The 17,707-nt window shown below is 44.8% G+C and overlaps 2 protein-coding genes across 2 annotated transcripts; one reads left to right on the top strand and one right to left on the bottom strand.

Moving 5' to 3' along the window:
• Positions 1-6,541: 6,541 nt before the first annotated feature.
• LOC147194443 (insulin-like growth factor-binding protein 3) lies at positions 6,542-13,239 on the top strand. Its single transcript, XM_086129164.1, has 4 exons — positions 6,542-6,920; positions 8,743-8,993; positions 10,974-11,093; positions 12,872-13,239. Exons 1-4 carry the CDS (start codon positions 6,545-6,547, stop codon positions 12,995-12,997), a joined length of 873 nt encoding a protein of 290 aa, XP_085985290.1. The 5' UTR covers positions 6,542-6,544; the 3' UTR covers positions 12,998-13,239.
• Positions 13,240-15,086: 1,847 nt separating this feature from the next.
• igfbp1b (insulin-like growth factor binding protein 1b) lies at positions 15,087-17,707 on the bottom strand. Its single transcript, XM_086129933.1, has 4 exons — positions 17,127-17,707; positions 16,923-17,053; positions 15,914-16,042; positions 15,087-15,832 (listed from the first exon to the last, which is right to left on the bottom strand). The coding sequence occupies exons 1-4, from the start codon at positions 17,467-17,469 to the stop codon at positions 15,707-15,709; spliced, it is 729 nt and encodes a 242-aa protein (XP_085986059.1). The 5' UTR covers positions 17,470-17,707; the 3' UTR covers positions 15,087-15,706.

Here is a 17,707-nt window from a genome sequence, read left to right as displayed (position 1 = left end):
TGCCATGCATGTTTTTGGAATGTGGGAGGAAACTGGAGGACCCAGAGAAAAGCCACGCAGGCACGGGGAGAATATGTAAAGATGCCAACCAATCGCAGGGTGTACACATAGACAAAAAAAAAAAACATTCACGCTCACAGTCACACCAAAGGAAAATTTACAGTGTTCCATTTACTTACCTTGCATGTTTTTGGAATGTGGGAGGAAACTGGAGTACCCGGAGAAAACAAACGCAGGCACAATGAGAAGGTGTAAACTCCACACAGGATGGCCGGAGCCGGAATCGAACCCTTTGCCTCTGCACTGCGAGGCGGACGTTCTGACCAGTCGATCACCATCCATCCATCCATTTTCCGAACCGCTTGATCCTCACTAGGGTCGCGGGGGGTGCTGGAGCCTATCCCAGCCATCTCCGGGCAGTAGGCGGGGGACACCCTGAATCAGTTGCCAGCCAATCGCAGGGCACACAGAGACGAACAACCATTCACGCCCACACTCACACCTAGGGACAATTTAGAGCGTCCAATCAGCCTGACATGCATGTTTTTGGAATGTGGGAGGAAACCGGAGCACCCGGAGAAAACCCACGCAGGCCCGGGGAGAACATGCAAACTCCACACAGGGAGGCCGGAGCTGGAATCGAACCCGGTACCTCTGCACTGTGAAGCCGACGTGCTAACCACTGGACTACCGGGCCGCCCGTCGATCACCATGCTACCCTATATAGAAATATATTTCGTAATATTTATGAATTAACGGTTGAGTCCAGCAGGTGGAATTCTTTTTTTCCTCAAACATAACTGTAAGTCATGGTAAAACCTGTATTGCGCAAGCTTTTATAGGTCAAACTTTGGAAAAATGAAAATATCTCAAAAACCGAATGTTTAAAAAAAAAGTAGAGACTTTTTTTTGTTGTTGTTGTTAATCAACATCAAAAAAAATTGGGGGACACATAATGGCCTCTCTCATTAAAATTTGCTGTTTATTCATGTTACCAATTGCAATTATAATCATGTGCCTTGGCTATAGAGTCCTTTGCAGCTCAAGATTTCCCCAGGAATGACTCTGCCTATCAGGAGTGTTTGTGGGTTACATATCTTTTCACCCCCCCCATTTTTATTATTTTTTAAAAATAACAATTCCATGGTGGGCGGTCTCGAATGCTCTCAAGGGTTGAATATTGTCTCACAGGCCGTAGGCTGCCCACTGCTCCTTTCAACCTTTTTCCACCGACTGCTATTGACATTCAGCAGTGATAACTTGCTCTCGACAATATACACATCACCACAGACCACCAGCACTTGCAAAAACAAATACAGCATTTATAAATAGGCTCTGGAAGGGATATCGCCACCCTAATTGAGTCTTTGTTTACAATGACTAATGGCGTGTCTGTAATGATACAGTACATGGCCGGAGCCACTTGGTTCAGGTGCTTTTTCACGCACTGTATATTTAAAGCCAGGCTCATTGCTGTGAAGTGTGAACAGACTAATATAAATGAAGCGTGAATGAAAAGGCACTTTGTGTGTTTCTCTGTCGTCCACTTGTGCCCGACTGACAGAGCGGTCAGTCCTCCTTCACACTTGTGAGGAAATGTGCGCGCATGTGTGAAAACATGTTAAAGTCTGGACCAGTCAGACGAGTGCAGACATAGGAAGCCATATTGCCTGGGAGGGAGTTAGGGGGACTGTGGATCATTTCAAAACCGACACTCTGCAACTGTCACGGGCCGACGTCGCGAGCTCGTTTCCCGGCGTCCTCTACCTTGCTAATTACAGCCTCGTGCCGCCTGGAGGGGGGGTGACGAGGTGTCAGAATTCCCCAAAAAGTAGTAGCTGGCTTCTCTCCAATCCCTGAAGAAAAAAAATCAGACTGGGCAGTTAAAATTGACATGTCAGTACATAAAGGCTTGAAAATTAAATAAAAAAAAATCGCAGTTTGAGGGGCAAGATTTGCATTTTGCACTTCATCCAAACGCATTGAATAGCTTAACTGAGAATCAACCACGGAGACAAACGTAGATGAAGTAGCAGAAGTAAAAGTAGTAGAAGTACAAGAAATAGAAGTACAAGTAGCAGTACAAGAAGAAGTAGAGTTTGTTGTGTCCTTAAAGCCAATCTACTGTTACCTTGTGACCACGGACCAACATGACCTGCAAAATGGAATACTGTAACCCAGAAAGTGTACAATTTGGCAATAGCTCAAATTTCCCGAGAACCAATTCACTATTATTGAGTTTACTGAAAATGAAAACAAACAAACAAATCACCAGATGTTTTTCATTGCTTTGAAATTCTTTGCATTTGGGCCAGCCAGAGCTCAATTAAATTGGTATATATAGAGTCGTTAGCATGCAGTCCATCTGCGATAAGATCAGTGGGGGGGACGCTGAAGTTACCCAACTAGTCATGTGATATGTACAACAGGCTCATTCCTCAACAGCTCCACCCGTTCCTGTCTCGCCCAAACACACCTACAGACTATATCCAGTATGTATGTGTTCATAGACATAAACAGTGGTTAGGGGAATGGGGTTCAAATTGAGGTAATTATCCGAAAATAACAACCCGTACAGTTCGGGCAATGGACTGAACTCACTTAACTTAAAACTTACTTCATCATGACAGAAAATGTTTGGAAAAGCGTAACAGTACTTTCTGAAAAACAACAACAAAAAAAGTAATCACAATAGTGAACCAGGTGCAGGGGCACACCGCTTAACCAGATGGCATTTTTTGTTTTGTTTTTTGGTTTTTTACAATATGCATTTTCTATGTACCGTGATATAGAGCAGTGGTTATGTTGAAATTTGTAAATAATAATTGGATGATGAATACTAAGAGCACTAACGCCCAAATGTGCAAATTCGATCGAATCTGATAGAGAGAGGGGTGCGCCGTTGTGGGAGCGGTCAGAGCAGATTTCAATTTGGCCACTTCCCAATCAAGATCACAAAAGGCCTGATGGTTATCCCGAGCGATTATCGTGAGGGATGATTTTTCCTACCCAAGCTTGCGTCAAACCTGCTCAATATTTACCATTTGGATCATATTTTAGATACATTTGATAACACTGCTCAAGAAGTTTAAAAATTGTTTTAAATCACTGATGCAAGTAAGATATTGAAACTTTTTTTTTGCTGTGATTTTTTTAATCAGCCCTTGTTTTTTCTAGCATATCAGATTTTCATAATAATAATATAATAAGAATCTAATGTGTGATAGTAATATATTGAATATTATTAATTAATGATTTATTCCTTAATGGTTAGGTTCAGGAACTGGTGGATTTTTTTAAGAAACAGATCAATATACAGTATATTACAACACAAAATCCGTATTGCATATGTTTTAATCAGACAAATGAACATATGAAAAAATTAAAATCCAAAGAAAATGATGTGCTACAAAAGACGAAAAGACAAAATAATTTTTTTTAAAGCGTGGTGAAAAATACGGGTACATAAAAGCCATATCTGATTGAAATTAGCAGTTGACCAGTGTAAATTTAAATCCAAGCCAATGGGTGCATTGTAGTATAAAGACAGTTGGGTTTAAAACCATTTAAAACACCAAAAAATGAGCCTTTGATCTCAAACTTATGTCATTGTTGGCAAAATATTATCCATCCATCCATTTTCTAACCCGCCTATCCTCGTAAGGGTCACGGGCGTGCTGGAGCCAATCCCAGCTGTCTTCGGGCAGTAGGCGGGGGACACCCTGAAATGGTTGCCAGCCAATCGCAGGGCACACAGAGACAAACGACCATCCATGCTCACAATCACACCGAGGGACAATTTAGAGTGTTCAATCAGCCTGCCATGCGTGTTTTTGGAATGTGGGAGGAAACCGGAATACCCGGAGATAACCCACGCAGGCACGGGGTGAAGATGCAAACTCCACACAGGAAGGCCTGAGCCAGAATCGAACCCTGCACCTCTGCACTGTGAGGCTGACGTGCAAACCGGTCGATAACCGTGCCGCCTAGCAAAATATTACTGCAGTGTAGTTTGGTTTGACAATTTTTTTTCTCTGCGATAGGCTGCGTAGCAACCAGTCCAAGGTGTGCCCCACCTGTCCACCAAAGTCCACAGGCAGAAAAAGAACAGATAGATGAAAGTTCTTTTTTGTCCAAAAAAACCCACACCTCTGGTGTCATCCATATGCGCTTCTTGGCACCTGTTCCGATCAAACTGCTCAGCGCTTCCAGGTCCAGCCATATTTTAACTCGGTCAGACTACAAGACTCTTGCCGGGTGCATCGTTAGCATGTAATTAGGGTGAACTAACACTTTCATGCATAGTGGAAAGGAATTCCGCATAAAGGCGTTATTGAGTTGCGAGTATCATACGGGGCATGGACATATGTGCTTTATTAAGACTGCCGCGTTCCCTGCAGCAAGGTTTATTTTTAGCTACACCTGACTGGCCCAAATGATCGGAAAACACTTTTCAAATTGCACCAGATTAGAAAGTGTCAACTCGGCAGCCCATGTTTAACACATGTACAGTACAGCAATGTCGCGAGTGTGTGTGTGTGTGTGTCTGCACTGGCAGCATTCTTCACACTCTCTCTTTATTGAGTGGCTGCTCGGTGGGATGACATTCCTGCAGCGGCCGACGTTGACTGCTGCTATGCGGAAAATGTGCAGGTGGCTCAAAAAAGACCCCCTTCTGAGGAGGAGAGTGAGGAAAATCAGCCCCCCCCCCTCCCCGCCCACCTCCTCCCCACCCGACTCCCAACTCCCCTCCACTCTCTTCCTGAATACGAAACAAATGTTTGGCATTCCACTGAGAAGGACTCTCTGCTGCAGAGTTGCCCGGTTAAGAGCTCGAGAAGGCGGGCAGAGTGCCAAGCCTGGTTCAGCATAAGCCTTTTAAGGAGACGAGAGGCACTTGTATTGATTTTTAACATAGTCCCGCGATGATCTGTAATTGCCACAGACATAATTAGGTTGGAATGTCTCATTTTTTTTAGCAGAGGTGGGGAATGGGAATCCATTTTCAAGTCATCCAACGGCCATAATGAACTGATAAAATGTGAATCATTACACTGGTCAACGGAGAACTTGAATCAGAGATGCTTTTATGTGTCCCTAAACATATTTTTGATGCTGATTTCAAAAAGTCTCTCTTTTTTTTTTTTTTGGGTGCTAGCACATCAGGTTTTTGAGATATGTTCATTTTTTGTTTGACCTCTAAAAGCTTGCACAATACGGATTGTACCATGTCTTGTAAAGAGCTAAAAAAAATGCCACCTTTTGCTGAACCTAACCATTAACTCGTAAATGTTACTAAATATATTACTATATCACATACTATATTATTGCTATAACATTATTATTATTATTATTACTATCCTTGATAAGCTACAGGGGAAAAAAATGACAGCAGATCCAAAATCATTGCAAAAAAACCCAACAAATTTAGAAAAGTTGACTTGCAGTCTGGATTAAAAAAAAATTGTCAAAATGTATTGATCAGTGTTATTTGATGTTACCTTCCTAAAATAATGGACAAAGTCATTTTCTTTCCAGTTTTTTTTAGTAAACACAAAAAAAAAACCCGGAACCAAATTGCATTTTATTTATTAATAATTTGAATCAGTTATGTCGGATGAGGGAGACATCGAAAACAGGCTGGACATGGGGCTCTCGTGCACCTGACTTAGGCCCCCCTGATTTATGCCATTCATTATTTTAAGATGCCAACATCACTATATAACATCACTACACAACATTTCCGGGGCTTCTCGGTCAGGTACTGTCAGATGCTGAGGGCATTGTGAGAAGGGCGCTGTCTTGTGAAGCAGCCATGAGTTGATTTGCTACAACTGTCACCTCTTTTTACGAACCAAACAAAGCATACGCCACGCGTGATCTCTTTGTAAACGTGTCAGTTGAATGCTCGGCATATAAAGTGGAATTACTCACAGTTTGAAACACGAGTTTGAAATGCATAATTTGTGCCACCAGTTCTGGTACTTTGCTGACACACCTCTTGTGCTAAAGCAGTAAAGGGCCAAACCATTTGGGGCCCTGACTAGACCAGACAACAAAGGGTCACTCACACACTCACAATTTCACGTTTGCACCCCTATGGGTGACTTTGTGCGCAGGCTCGACTAAAGCGTAAGACGCACTTGATTCGCAAATAATTATGCAGGATGTATAATAATAGTCTGCATTTTTTGAGGGAAACAATCACGATTTTAGCGATGATCGATTGATTATTGGTAGTTTTTCAATGTACTGCAGATATGCTAATTAATGTCACTTGCAGATTGGGAAATAACTAATTTAAAGGTTTGGGGGTATAAAATCGTGAGTGTGTAAATTAGACTGAGTAATAAAGCCAAGTACAATGCTGTGATGAGAAATGGCAGGGTGGAGTGGAGGCAATCCATCAGTGGAGTTCCGCGGGGGGAGTGACTACAGTTGCAGGGTCTATATATTGGGATGTTTTGTGCGGTGGGATTACGCGAATGAGAGCACAGAAGGAGTCACCGCGGCAGGATTACTCTCCCCGGCCACACACGCCACCATGGATTCGTGCTTCCGCGCCCTTTGCGTGACTTTCGTGCTGGCGTATTTTGGCTGCGGGTCAGGTGCGCTGGGCCCGGTGATCAAGTGCGAGCCGTGCGACTATGGCGCGCGCCTGTCCTGCAAACCTCTGCCCAAGGACTGCGCCGAGAGGGTCCGAGAGCCGGGCTGCGGCTGCTGCCTGACGTGCGCGCTCAGTTTCGGCCAGCCGTGCGGCGTGTACACGGGCAGATGCGGCGCCGGGCTCGCCTGCCAGCACCAACCAGGCGAGACCAGACCGCTGCAGGCGCTTCTGGAGGGACGAGGGGTCTGCGCCAACGCCACGAGCACTCGACGCCTCGTGGAGAGACCGACGCCTCCTGTCAATGAACTGCCAGGTATGCGTGCACCTTGATTATACTCACGCTCGCTTTAACAGCGTGCATGGGTGCACACTGGCGTGCATTGAGGAGTTTGGAACGGCGCGCAAAATGAGCACAGGGTTGTCTTTATGGCTCATACTGGACCTTTATAGACATCTAATTAGTGTTGGGGGAGAGGGACAAGAGGGTCTTCAATGGGAGCTGCAAAAAGTAAAGAGTAAGTTCAACTCAGCATGGGCGCAGAGTGAATGTCAGATTTGCAAATTCGCTGAGAATATATCCTCTGCTATTTGCTGAAAAGTTTCCCTTCTTGCCGTTTTTTTTTTTAAATCCCAAAGCAATGATGGTATTCCTTTGGCACCATCTTATGGCAACCCGGTGCCAAGGAACTATGTAGACGTGAGTTGAACTGCTTCATTTGGGCAAAAGTAATACTGCAGTGTTATTGTTTGGCATCTTGATGCCAAGGAACTACGTTGAAGTGAGTCAGGTTCCAGTGTGCAGCCCAAGTTAGCTGGGATGGGCCCCTGCTCATCCGTGATCCTAATGAGAAAACGCGCTATAGAAAATGGATGGATGATGGACAATTCAGTATGAGACTAATTTTATTCTGTCATACATTTATCATATGGTTCTCGCTGGACTCTTAAAGGTGCGATGTCTTGTCGCTGCAGGTGGTACACGCAAAGCTACGGCTGTTGTTTAATTGGTTCACTTATACCCATGACACTTGACAGCACCCTACCTGAACCACAGTATCTAAAAATAAATCCAGTCGAGTAAGTTGGTGTATTTGGATTCTGTGGGGGGTAGAAATGGAATATCATCACAGTCTGGCTAGTCAGTATCCACAAAGGCGTATATAACTTTACATCCATGACACTTGACTGCACTTTAAATTGGGGTCATAACGTTAACCTTTTAATTCCTGGATGATACGACTGTTTTTATAAATAAGCACAATATAGGGTACATTAGTGTATTGTACGACTTTGTGGGTGGAGAGGTTAGGGGTGGAGCTAGCAATTTATTCACTGTATGGCTTGTGGCACCTTTAAATGAACTGCCGTTACATCCTTGACTGCACCATTTTGGTCCTTGATAAGGCACTGGGGTGTCCAAAACTAAGCCCGGTGGGGTGCATTGGTGTATTTTTTTTTTTAATGGATTGTTGGAAATGAAATGACAATATGACATATCACAGGAGTGATAACCTCAAGTGTGTACCATGATTGTACTGTGGTAGTTTGAGACTGAGAAATGGACCGTTATCACAATATGGCTTGTCATTGGGATGGTAAACTCAAATGCATTACCCTAAATCCCCTTGACAATTACATCTTGGGTTCATACCTGGACAGGTAAAAGGGTGTCTAAGTCCTAATTGGGTGCAATGGTATAGTGGGGTGAACCATTAAATTCAACATTATATACATTTGGATTGCCTCGAGGGCGGCGCTTCAATGAAAAAGACTTAAACCTTTTATACCCTGACTGGAATCAGTACCTTGGGGTCCAATAATATGCAGTAATGAGTTCTTTGGGGATTAGATAAAAAGTCTTATCACAGCGTAGCTTCTTAATGGGGTGCATCATCTTTAAACCATTGACACTTGTTTTATAACTTGCAAAAAAAGTTCGACTTCAGCATGGAGTCCAACAATAAGCCCCGAGAGCGTTTGTATCTTTAAGGATTGATTGTACTTTCTAGTATGTTGGAATCACTTTCATACCGCGAAAAACAACGATACCCAGCGGTATTTGATTGTGTGCGCTTGGGTCTGCGACCAAAACACGGCACAGCCAACAACCACGTGCTCTTTCAAAACACTGGCAGAGACCATCGAGACTCCGGACGAGGAGCACAACTCTACCAGTGGCGTCTTCCAGAACACGCACAGTGCACATAGCAGACCCACGGGACCCGTGAGACCTGCGCTTAACCCCTTCCCGCCCTCTGCCAAGGCTGAAATCCTACGACGGGAGCAGCAGAAGAGAATTAAAAGCTTTAAAATGGAGGACGTGCCTGGACCACTCCTGACAGACCAACAGAACTTCTCCCTGGAGATCAAACCGGAGCCTGAGTATGTAAGTACCACAACCAATAGCTTCCTTCCTCCAGAGTTGGAATGTTTTTCTGTTCTCGATCTCTCTTTCTGTGTTTTGGTGTTTTTCTCCTCCTGCGGGTGATGAAATGTTTTTGGGGGGGGGAAGCGTGCTGAAGGTTGGCAGGCGCCGCGACCAACAGAATGGCATGGGTAGCGAGCAGGGACCGTGGCCCTGCGGCTGACCTGGGTCAGGCGGTTGTTTGACCACAAGGCGTCCGCGTGCCGGCTGCACGGAGTGCCAGCGGATGATGGATTGGCCGGCTTGAGTGCCTGTTGGGAAGCCCAGCTACTATTTCCATCTCCTCTTTTGGCCAAAGACGTGAATGCACACGAGAACTGGGCTTTGGCTGCATGGTCGCTTTAATTAGCGACCAGAGTACTTGGAGCTTAGGACAGGACTTTTTGGCTCTGCTTTCATGCTTCCCCCTTCCCACATCCATCCATCAATTTCCTATAGCGCTTATGCTATGTCAGGGAGCCTATTTCAATGGATTTAGGGCAAGAAGCAGGGTACACCTTGGTCGTGTTGCAAGTCAACATTACCGGAAATTGAATTATGGAATTTGTCTGTCTGAAAATTGACCCCCCCGCACACACACTCACACACACATTTATCATGTTGGGGCGGATTAAAAACAAACTCTGGTGTTTGAGCAAGTTTGACCACCATCGTCCGGATCCTTGTGTACGTCAAACAACACGACAGAGAACAGTTGAAGAGGTTCTGACAGGTCAGATCAGCTAAAGTGTGAGCTACGCACAACCCAAAGACCAAAACAAGGGTCAAATGACAGCAGAAACGACAGCGGAAAAGTACGAATATGCAAGAATAAAAATCCGGAAATGCGCTGGAAGACAGCATTTTTTTGTTGGGGATGTCTGCATTTTGTCAGATAATTATTTCAGGATGTGACTTAATTTAAATGTCTTTACTCGTCATGTTTTGTTTTTTTTATAATTTGATTCAGATCAGAGGACATGGTTGGAAAAATAACTTGGGCCATTTCCAAAATCAATTTCACATGGCCGTGCTAGAACACCCGCATAATGCAGCTCTGAGACAATTGACTGCATTGATAAGAGACAAGTGAATTGGACCCAGATTACAGTCAAACCTCGGTTTTCGAACGTCTCTGTTCTCGACCAAATCGGTTTTCAACCAAAACTTTCGAGTTTTTTATGCCTCGTATTACGACCGAAAATCGGTTCTCGACCAAACTGAGCGCAATTGAAAGCTCCACTTGACTCCTCTCGCCTTCCTTACATGAGGAAGTGACGCTTGGTCGTGTAGCCTTCCATTGTGAGCAGACGTGTTCAATCAAGATGTTTTTTTTTTTTTTTTTAAAGAGCGTGGTTTCGGTTTTCGAACACATCGGTTTTCGTACAGCCTTCTGGAACGGATTGTGGTCAAAAACCGAGGTATGACTATCTCTCTGATTGTTTTGCGTCCTGACTTGGAAGTCAGCGACAAGAAGCTGGAAAATCAGGAAGAACTTGAGAAAATCCGCTGTCGCTACCCCCGAAAAGCAAACTTGACCCTGGACTGCACCACCAGTTCATCACAAGAAAAGGACAAAAGGCACCAAGTGGGAATCAATCTGTCTCCCGTGTCAGCCTCTGACGTGAACCACTACACCACCAACGGCTCCATTCTTATCACACAATGAAACGGAAAACGTACATACCAGTTGGTGAAGACGTGGATCGCAAAATGGCGCCACCTGTGGTAGCTGAGGTTTATGGCAGCAGACATGCTACCATGTGAGCTGAAGCCTTCCGAGCTGACTTTGGGTGAAAAGCAGACTGCAGTTTGGACAGGCTACCAGTCACACCTTCGGGCAAATTTAATGTGTTTAATGTCTTCGTTGAGCCATAACTTAACAGGAACAGACAACCGCTGACACACAACAATTTGATGACAAACGTACCGGAACTGCTAATGGTGTTCTCTTATGCGCAGGGTCCCTGTCGGCGAGAGCTCGAGAGCATCCTCGGCAGCCTCAAGATTACGGACACACTCAACCCTCGAGGTTTCCGCATACCAAACTGCGACAAGAAAGGCTTTTATAAGAAAAAGCAGGTAGGAAACAGAAGTACAATCGGTGGATCAACAAGCGGTGTTAATGGTCGTGCGTCACGAAAACAAACTTTCTCACTGCTTTTCAAAGCCGAAAATTTTCACCACGTCTCTGTTCTGCATACGAGGCGGAGACGAGACGATGGAGTCAAACCCAGTTTTCTGATGTAGTACCAGAGCGCGTGTAGAAGGGAACGCTGGGATAAGGGTGTAAAAATTCACTACCCGATTCTCACTATCATTGGCAGCGGAACATGCTGCGACCTTTCATGCAAGTGGTGCGGGTTCAAATCCTGGGCAGTACCCCAATATCCAGCAAATGGCTGGTCCCGAGGCCAGATCGAAAAGGGCTTGGTCGCGACAAGAAAGGCGTGCGACGTAAACACTGCAGCAAAAGAAACAGTGACTCTCTGTGGCAACAACACTCTAAGACTGCTTTTAGCTTTCAAAATAGTTCCGTTCAAAACATGAACTGCCCCAAAGAGCTTTCTTATTTCAAAAGAGCGAGCCCAAGTGTCTTACTTGTTTTTTTTGCATTAATGGAGATTCAAAGCCCAAATGCAGTGACTCAAACTGTGGGCCTCCTGCAGCCCAATTATAGATGTGAATCTGTCCTCCTGTATTCATCGGTAGTTATTAGAGCCTCATCATTGCACCGCCACACCAGTGAGGTAGACCCCGAGCCACTGGCACTGGAGACTGCGACCGCAGTGCCCAAACCCCAGTGGCGTTGCCTGACTGGGACGACGCTCGGGAATCTTCCCAGCGAGACAGACGTCAAGGTGGCCGCCGGCACCCGACGTCCTCGCCCCATAATTGCTGGACTTTTGAGAAGCGCTCCCAGAAATAGAGCGGCGGCCGTGCCCCCGTCGCAACCCCCCCCCCCTCCCGCTCCCAACACCCACTCCTCCTCCACCCCCACTCCTGCATCCCTCGCTCAGCGGCTCAGCCCACAATGGGGTTGTAATAAATGCGTTCATATGGAGGCACTTAGGGCGCCTCTGCGTCGCTTTTCTTATTACACAGCCCGGCCTCCTGCTTAATGGACGTGCTCTCCTGCAATCATCTCATAAGCAGCCAGGCTCATTGTCTTTGTTTATGTAGAGTGGACGCAGCGCAATGTGCAGCGTGCACGCAGGCCTCCGGTGCTTCCATTCATGTGGTCTGCTCTAATTTGGACACGGACATCATCTGCAGCCAACCCATCCCTTAATAGCAATAAACGTCTCCTCGGAGACATTTTCCAACACTTTGCTATTCTTCGCAGAAGTGCGTTGCGATGAGGACGCACAGCTTCCATCCCGATCTGCGCGTTTTACTAGAGCAGGGGTTGACCTTTCGTAAAATTGGCAATAAAATAACAGCCCTGGGGTAGCTCCACGCAGACTCTGTAAGTCATTTGTAGTACCCATAATTTGGAGCTGTGGGGTATAATCAGCAACAGATGATTCGTGCTGCCACCGGCTCCTGAAAATAGATCTGGGTTCTCAGTTGTTCACGAAAGTCCCTAAGCAAATATTTGAGCAGGTTTCTGTTTACCTTCAAGGCCTCTATATGTGTGCGTAACAGGAGGTGGACCATAAAAGTTGCTGAAAATACCACAGCGCGCCGCGCGGCCAAGGCTGCGTCCACTCAAGCACAATCTGCCCATTAATGCCTCTTAACTATTGCCGTTCTCCTCCATCGACTAAAGTGGCCCGTTAGCCATAATGCCGCACATTCAATGATTTTTTTTTTTTTTTAACGTTTAGCTTCACCTTCTCCCTCCTCTTCACTTGCAGTGCCGTCCATCCAAGGGCAGAAAGCGAGGCTTCTGTTGGTGTGTGGATAAATACGGGCAGCCCTTGCCAGGTTTCGATGGGAAGGAGCGAGGAGTCGCCCGACACGTCAGCTCGCAAGGCCAATAGGAGCCCAAGTGGGACTTGAGGGAGGGGGAGGGCTAAAGATCTGTAAACAAGCAGAGACACTGAGGATATTGGGAGAGAGGCGATATGTGGATGTTTGCTCTCTCTATCTGCGGGACCTTTTTGTACAAGGAACCAGATGGATTCTTCACAAAAGTTTCTGACAATGAAGACTCGGGCGATTCATGTCCTAAGCCGATGGAACGCACAGATGTGGTGCCATAATAATTATGATTATTATGAACTTGCACGCCGGTCACACTTTTGGGGGGGGGGGGGGGGGGGGGTTGAAATCATCAGTTTGATGCCAGCATAAAAGTTTCTGAATTAAGCATTGTCCTTCTGTCAAGGATCTTCCTCCAACCTATGGCCGAATTCCCAAGTCAGAGTTGGGCCAAGTATGAGTTCTGGAATTTTGAGCAAAATGGCCGACTTGCTATTCATTTTTATGCATCCGTCTTCGATGCATAAATGTATGGATCCATCGCACTTTGTATTGATCGTTGAAAGTGGCACTTCAAACTTTCTGAGGGGTGCTAGTGCCTTTGGTCATGGGGGCGGTTTTGGGGGGGCTGGCGTTCATATTCAGGCCTCCTAAAATACCACCATTTTGACCTGGATTCAAGGATGTTAAGCCCCCCCCCCCCCCCCCAAATAGTCAATTTAATAACATCAAACATCAATTCTAGGAGGGCCTTCACACTGGCTGTTGCTTCAACCCAACGAATTACAAACATGCTTTTACATTCATGCGTTAACCAGCGAGTCAGCCTGTTCAATGCGTACCACATCGCGGCATTTAGCACAGCAATTCAAGGTTACTGCTAATATTTAAATCAATATAAGTTAGAAAGAAAAAGAGACTGCAACTCCTTCGTTCTGGTAGCCATTGTTTCAGTCAGGTTGAACTGAAATAGTATAGTACAGAGTATACTACAGAGTATACACCCATACAGAGTATACTCACCCATACTCTGTATGGGTGAGTATTCAAAGAGTGAGTACTGGTCCTGGTATCGGTCTGGAAAAAAAAAAAGTGCTATCGAACATCCCTATTCTCTCTTTTAATCATCGCTGAACAAGCGCTCCATTTCTTTCTTGCAAAATAGTGCTTGCCTCAGGTTTATATTGATCATTGGCTTGTGTACAGTGTATGTTGTGATGGCTTAACAGGACATATTTTTGTAAGCGTGTTGAAAATGTGTGGCAAACCCTGCTTGAGGTAAATATGTCGTTTGCATGTACAGTACAAGGGCAAACCCTCAAAGGTCTATTTTTACCTAATAAAGGCACAATGAAACTACCCTATGCGTGTCTTTTGTCTGTTCTATTTCTTTCTTGGGTTTTCTTGTGAACACAATCAGGTATGTAATACGGATTTGACAGTGCATTGTCATTTATAGCTATACCTTTTCAGATAAAAAGTATGTTGCTGAATCTCACCCTTAACTCAAACAGGAATAAATATATAACTACTGTCGATGACATATTAGAAAATACCCGACGGGCTACAGAAGAAAGCAGATTTGGAATCAGCCCAAAAAAGCGGACTTGCAGCTCTGATAAAATAAATGGAAGACTTGACCAGTCTTACATTTACATTACAATGTCTTATTTTTTTTCCGGAATCACGATACATATACACTGACAAGTTTTAGCCCCAACCCGCGGGCCCTTTTCCAATCAAAGTCCAGCAAGGCCTGATTATTTGAAAGATTATTCTTATTGATTGTACTGTGGTGTGAGCTGTGTGAGCAGTGATTTTTTTCCCTCATGATTGTCAATGGAGATTATTACGGTCTTCTTGAGTATACCACGTGCACGCACAGACACACGCACGCACGCACGGAGAGCAGTAAGAAAACAATTGTCTTCTTTTTTTCTCTCTCATCCAGTGTGGAGTCTCACATTTTCAAAGACACGCCGAGTTTTGTCCATGCTGCACTCCTAAAACTATACATGTGGCAAAAGTGCCACATGTGAGTGGAGGTCAATAAAATACTTGCTGCTTCCTAACATTTGGGTTTTCCGATTCTATTCCAAGTACGTGGTTTGGACAGGATGGCAAAAATCAAGTGAACAAGACTTTTGAACAGAATATATTTGGCATATACACATAAATAACAGAAAATACAGTAACTGCTGTACATCAGTCCTCGATGACAAAATAAACTTTGGAATATTCCATAAATATAAGAATAAATGTCAGATTTTATATTATATATAAAGCAGTGACGCTTTGGATAAAGGGAGGGGAGGAGGTGGGTAACTGCAGAGGTAGACAAATGTAGAAGCTTGGATGAGCCCTGATATGTTTGTGCTTGACCAGCATACACATACTTGCGGCACATTAAGTATCCCCCATTGAGAAAATGAAGATGCATGCAGACAATGTCAACATGTTGCATGAATGACCGGCTGTGTCGATGTGAATGAATTGAAGAAGAAAAAAAAAAAAAAAAGAAGGCCCTAAAATGGGGCTTGGCAGTGGTTGCAGGGCTGTGGTTTTTGAGGAATGGAGTTATTCAGTCAGAAACAAATGTATACAGTATTGCCCTATTTACAATTGACAATAAAAAAAAAAAAAAAAGACGGGAACACTTTTTGAAAAATGACTTGTCATGAATAAATAAAATAATTTACAATTCGGCTTCGTGAATGGGACGAAGGTGTCCCTGCGTGTGTGTGTGTATGTGTGTATAATTTCCTGCTTCAGTGAGTGACTTCCTGGTGGCACTCTGAGTCGCCGGGGATGTTGCCGGCTCCGGGGAGGATCTTGCCGTTCCAGGCCGAGACGCACCAGCAGCGAGCGGGAGGTCCCACCAGAGATGACTCACACTTGAGAAAAGACCAAAATGAGAAAGTCAAGGGGGGGTGACAAGCAAATTTGGTGGGCGAGCTACACTTTGTGCTCCTCACCTGCTTGGCTTTGTAGAAGCCATGCTTGTCGCAATTGGGGAGGTAGAAGGTGGTGAACTTCTCGCCGAGGTTCTGTTGAGAGCTGGCGATGGCGTCCAGGGCGGCATCGAGCTTAATGTGGCAAGGACCCTGAGCGGGAAAACAAGTACCGGTAACCATCAACTGCTAATTCTTTTGGCCACACACAATGCTGTTGAGTATTTAATGGAGGCTTCTTCGATTTTATTCTGAATATGCTCACAATAGCTTTAAACGCAGGTGAAGGAACTTTTCCATTTCAGGTTTTCGCACATTGAATTGTGCTTGATTATTAAGCATTTTTTTTAAAAAAATTAATTGAATTTCCAATTGAGGAATTTCAAAGAGTACAATTTTTTTAAATACAAATATAGATCACTAAATTGAATTTTCTCTTAAGGTAATACAAATGGTAAAATAAATACAATTTGTTTTGCTTATTTTAATAATTTTCCAGTGAAAGATTTTTTTTTATCATTGTAATCGCTACATTGTCATTGTTTTGATGTACTATTCTACATTCACATCTTAATGACTACATTAAATTGTATTGAAGGATTGAAATAAATAGTCCCTTGTGGAATTAAAAGAAATGTAATCGCTTCATTGCATTTTCCCCAAATGTGTGTGTGTATATACGTATATATATATATACACGTATACATATATACGTATACACATATATATGTATATCCATATACATGTATATACGTATACATGTATATGTATATCCATATACATATATATGGATATACATATACGTATACATATATATGTATATACACACACATATATATTCACACATACACATTTTACCACTAGATTGAATTTTGCGTTGTTTGAAATGCGTACTATATGATCGAACAAAAATGTCATTCTATTTTGAAGCCTGAATTTTACTCTCGAATGAGGGACCAAAATGGATAAATAATTTTAATATTTGAGGCACTAAAATGAGTAACATTTCATTTTCATGACATTTCCCCCTCACCTGCTGTACCAGTTTGTTTCGGATGGCATTCACTTTGGCCTTGATGCTTTCCTGAGCGTCTGCGGCGTCTTGATTGGGAAAGCCCAGCATGTACTGGAGGGAGCCGTGATCCGCTTCCCCGTCAGCATTTTCTGAACATGAACACGTCAGATTAGCATTTTCATCTTTGAGAGTGAAACGCAAGAGATGGGGCGCCGACACTACCTTGGTCTTCGACGCAGACGCCGTGCCCCCGCGTGAGGGCGTGGAGAGGGCTGGCCTCACCGGGCCTGGGCAGGCAGCGTAGACCGCTGGCGCAGTGGGCCGTGTGGACCCCGCAGGCGCTCCCTCTTTCCAGGGCGCAGGCCATGCAGCATCCGCAGCCGGGCTCCCTCAGCACCTGCCCGCAGCCCGTCGGGACGGCGGGACATTCGCTCAGCTTCTCCTGAGTGCAGGGGGCGCAACGAATTGGCTCGGGGCCCACCATCGGGGATGACCTCACCGCAGCCGCCGCCGCCGCCAAAACCACGGCCGTCACCAGCATCGTCTTCTCGCGTAATCCACACATGTCAACCCTTTGCACTTTTCTTGTCGCCGCCTGCCAGCGCGGCCGTATTTGAGCATCGCCTCTAGCGAGTGTTAATGATTGACACGCCGCCTACAGCTATAACATATTTGTGTCATAGTCGTGATAAACAGTAAGTTGACCCCGCTTGACGTGCGTGGTTGAAGGTTCACAGGGTCTGCGGTCAATATTGACTTTGGGACACTGTGATTGGACATCAAAACAAGCTGGGATGGTGCGG

This window comes from Hippocampus guttulatus, chromosome 14 (genome assembly GCF_054856545.1).
Source record: "Hippocampus guttulatus isolate MCC_2025c chromosome 14, RoL_Hgut_1.0, whole genome shotgun sequence".
NCBI classification, from domain to species: Eukaryota; Metazoa; Chordata; class Actinopteri; order Syngnathiformes; family Syngnathidae; genus Hippocampus; species Hippocampus guttulatus.
Note: the sequence above shows the minus strand (reverse complement) of the source record. Positions and strands in the feature narration are given on the sequence as shown.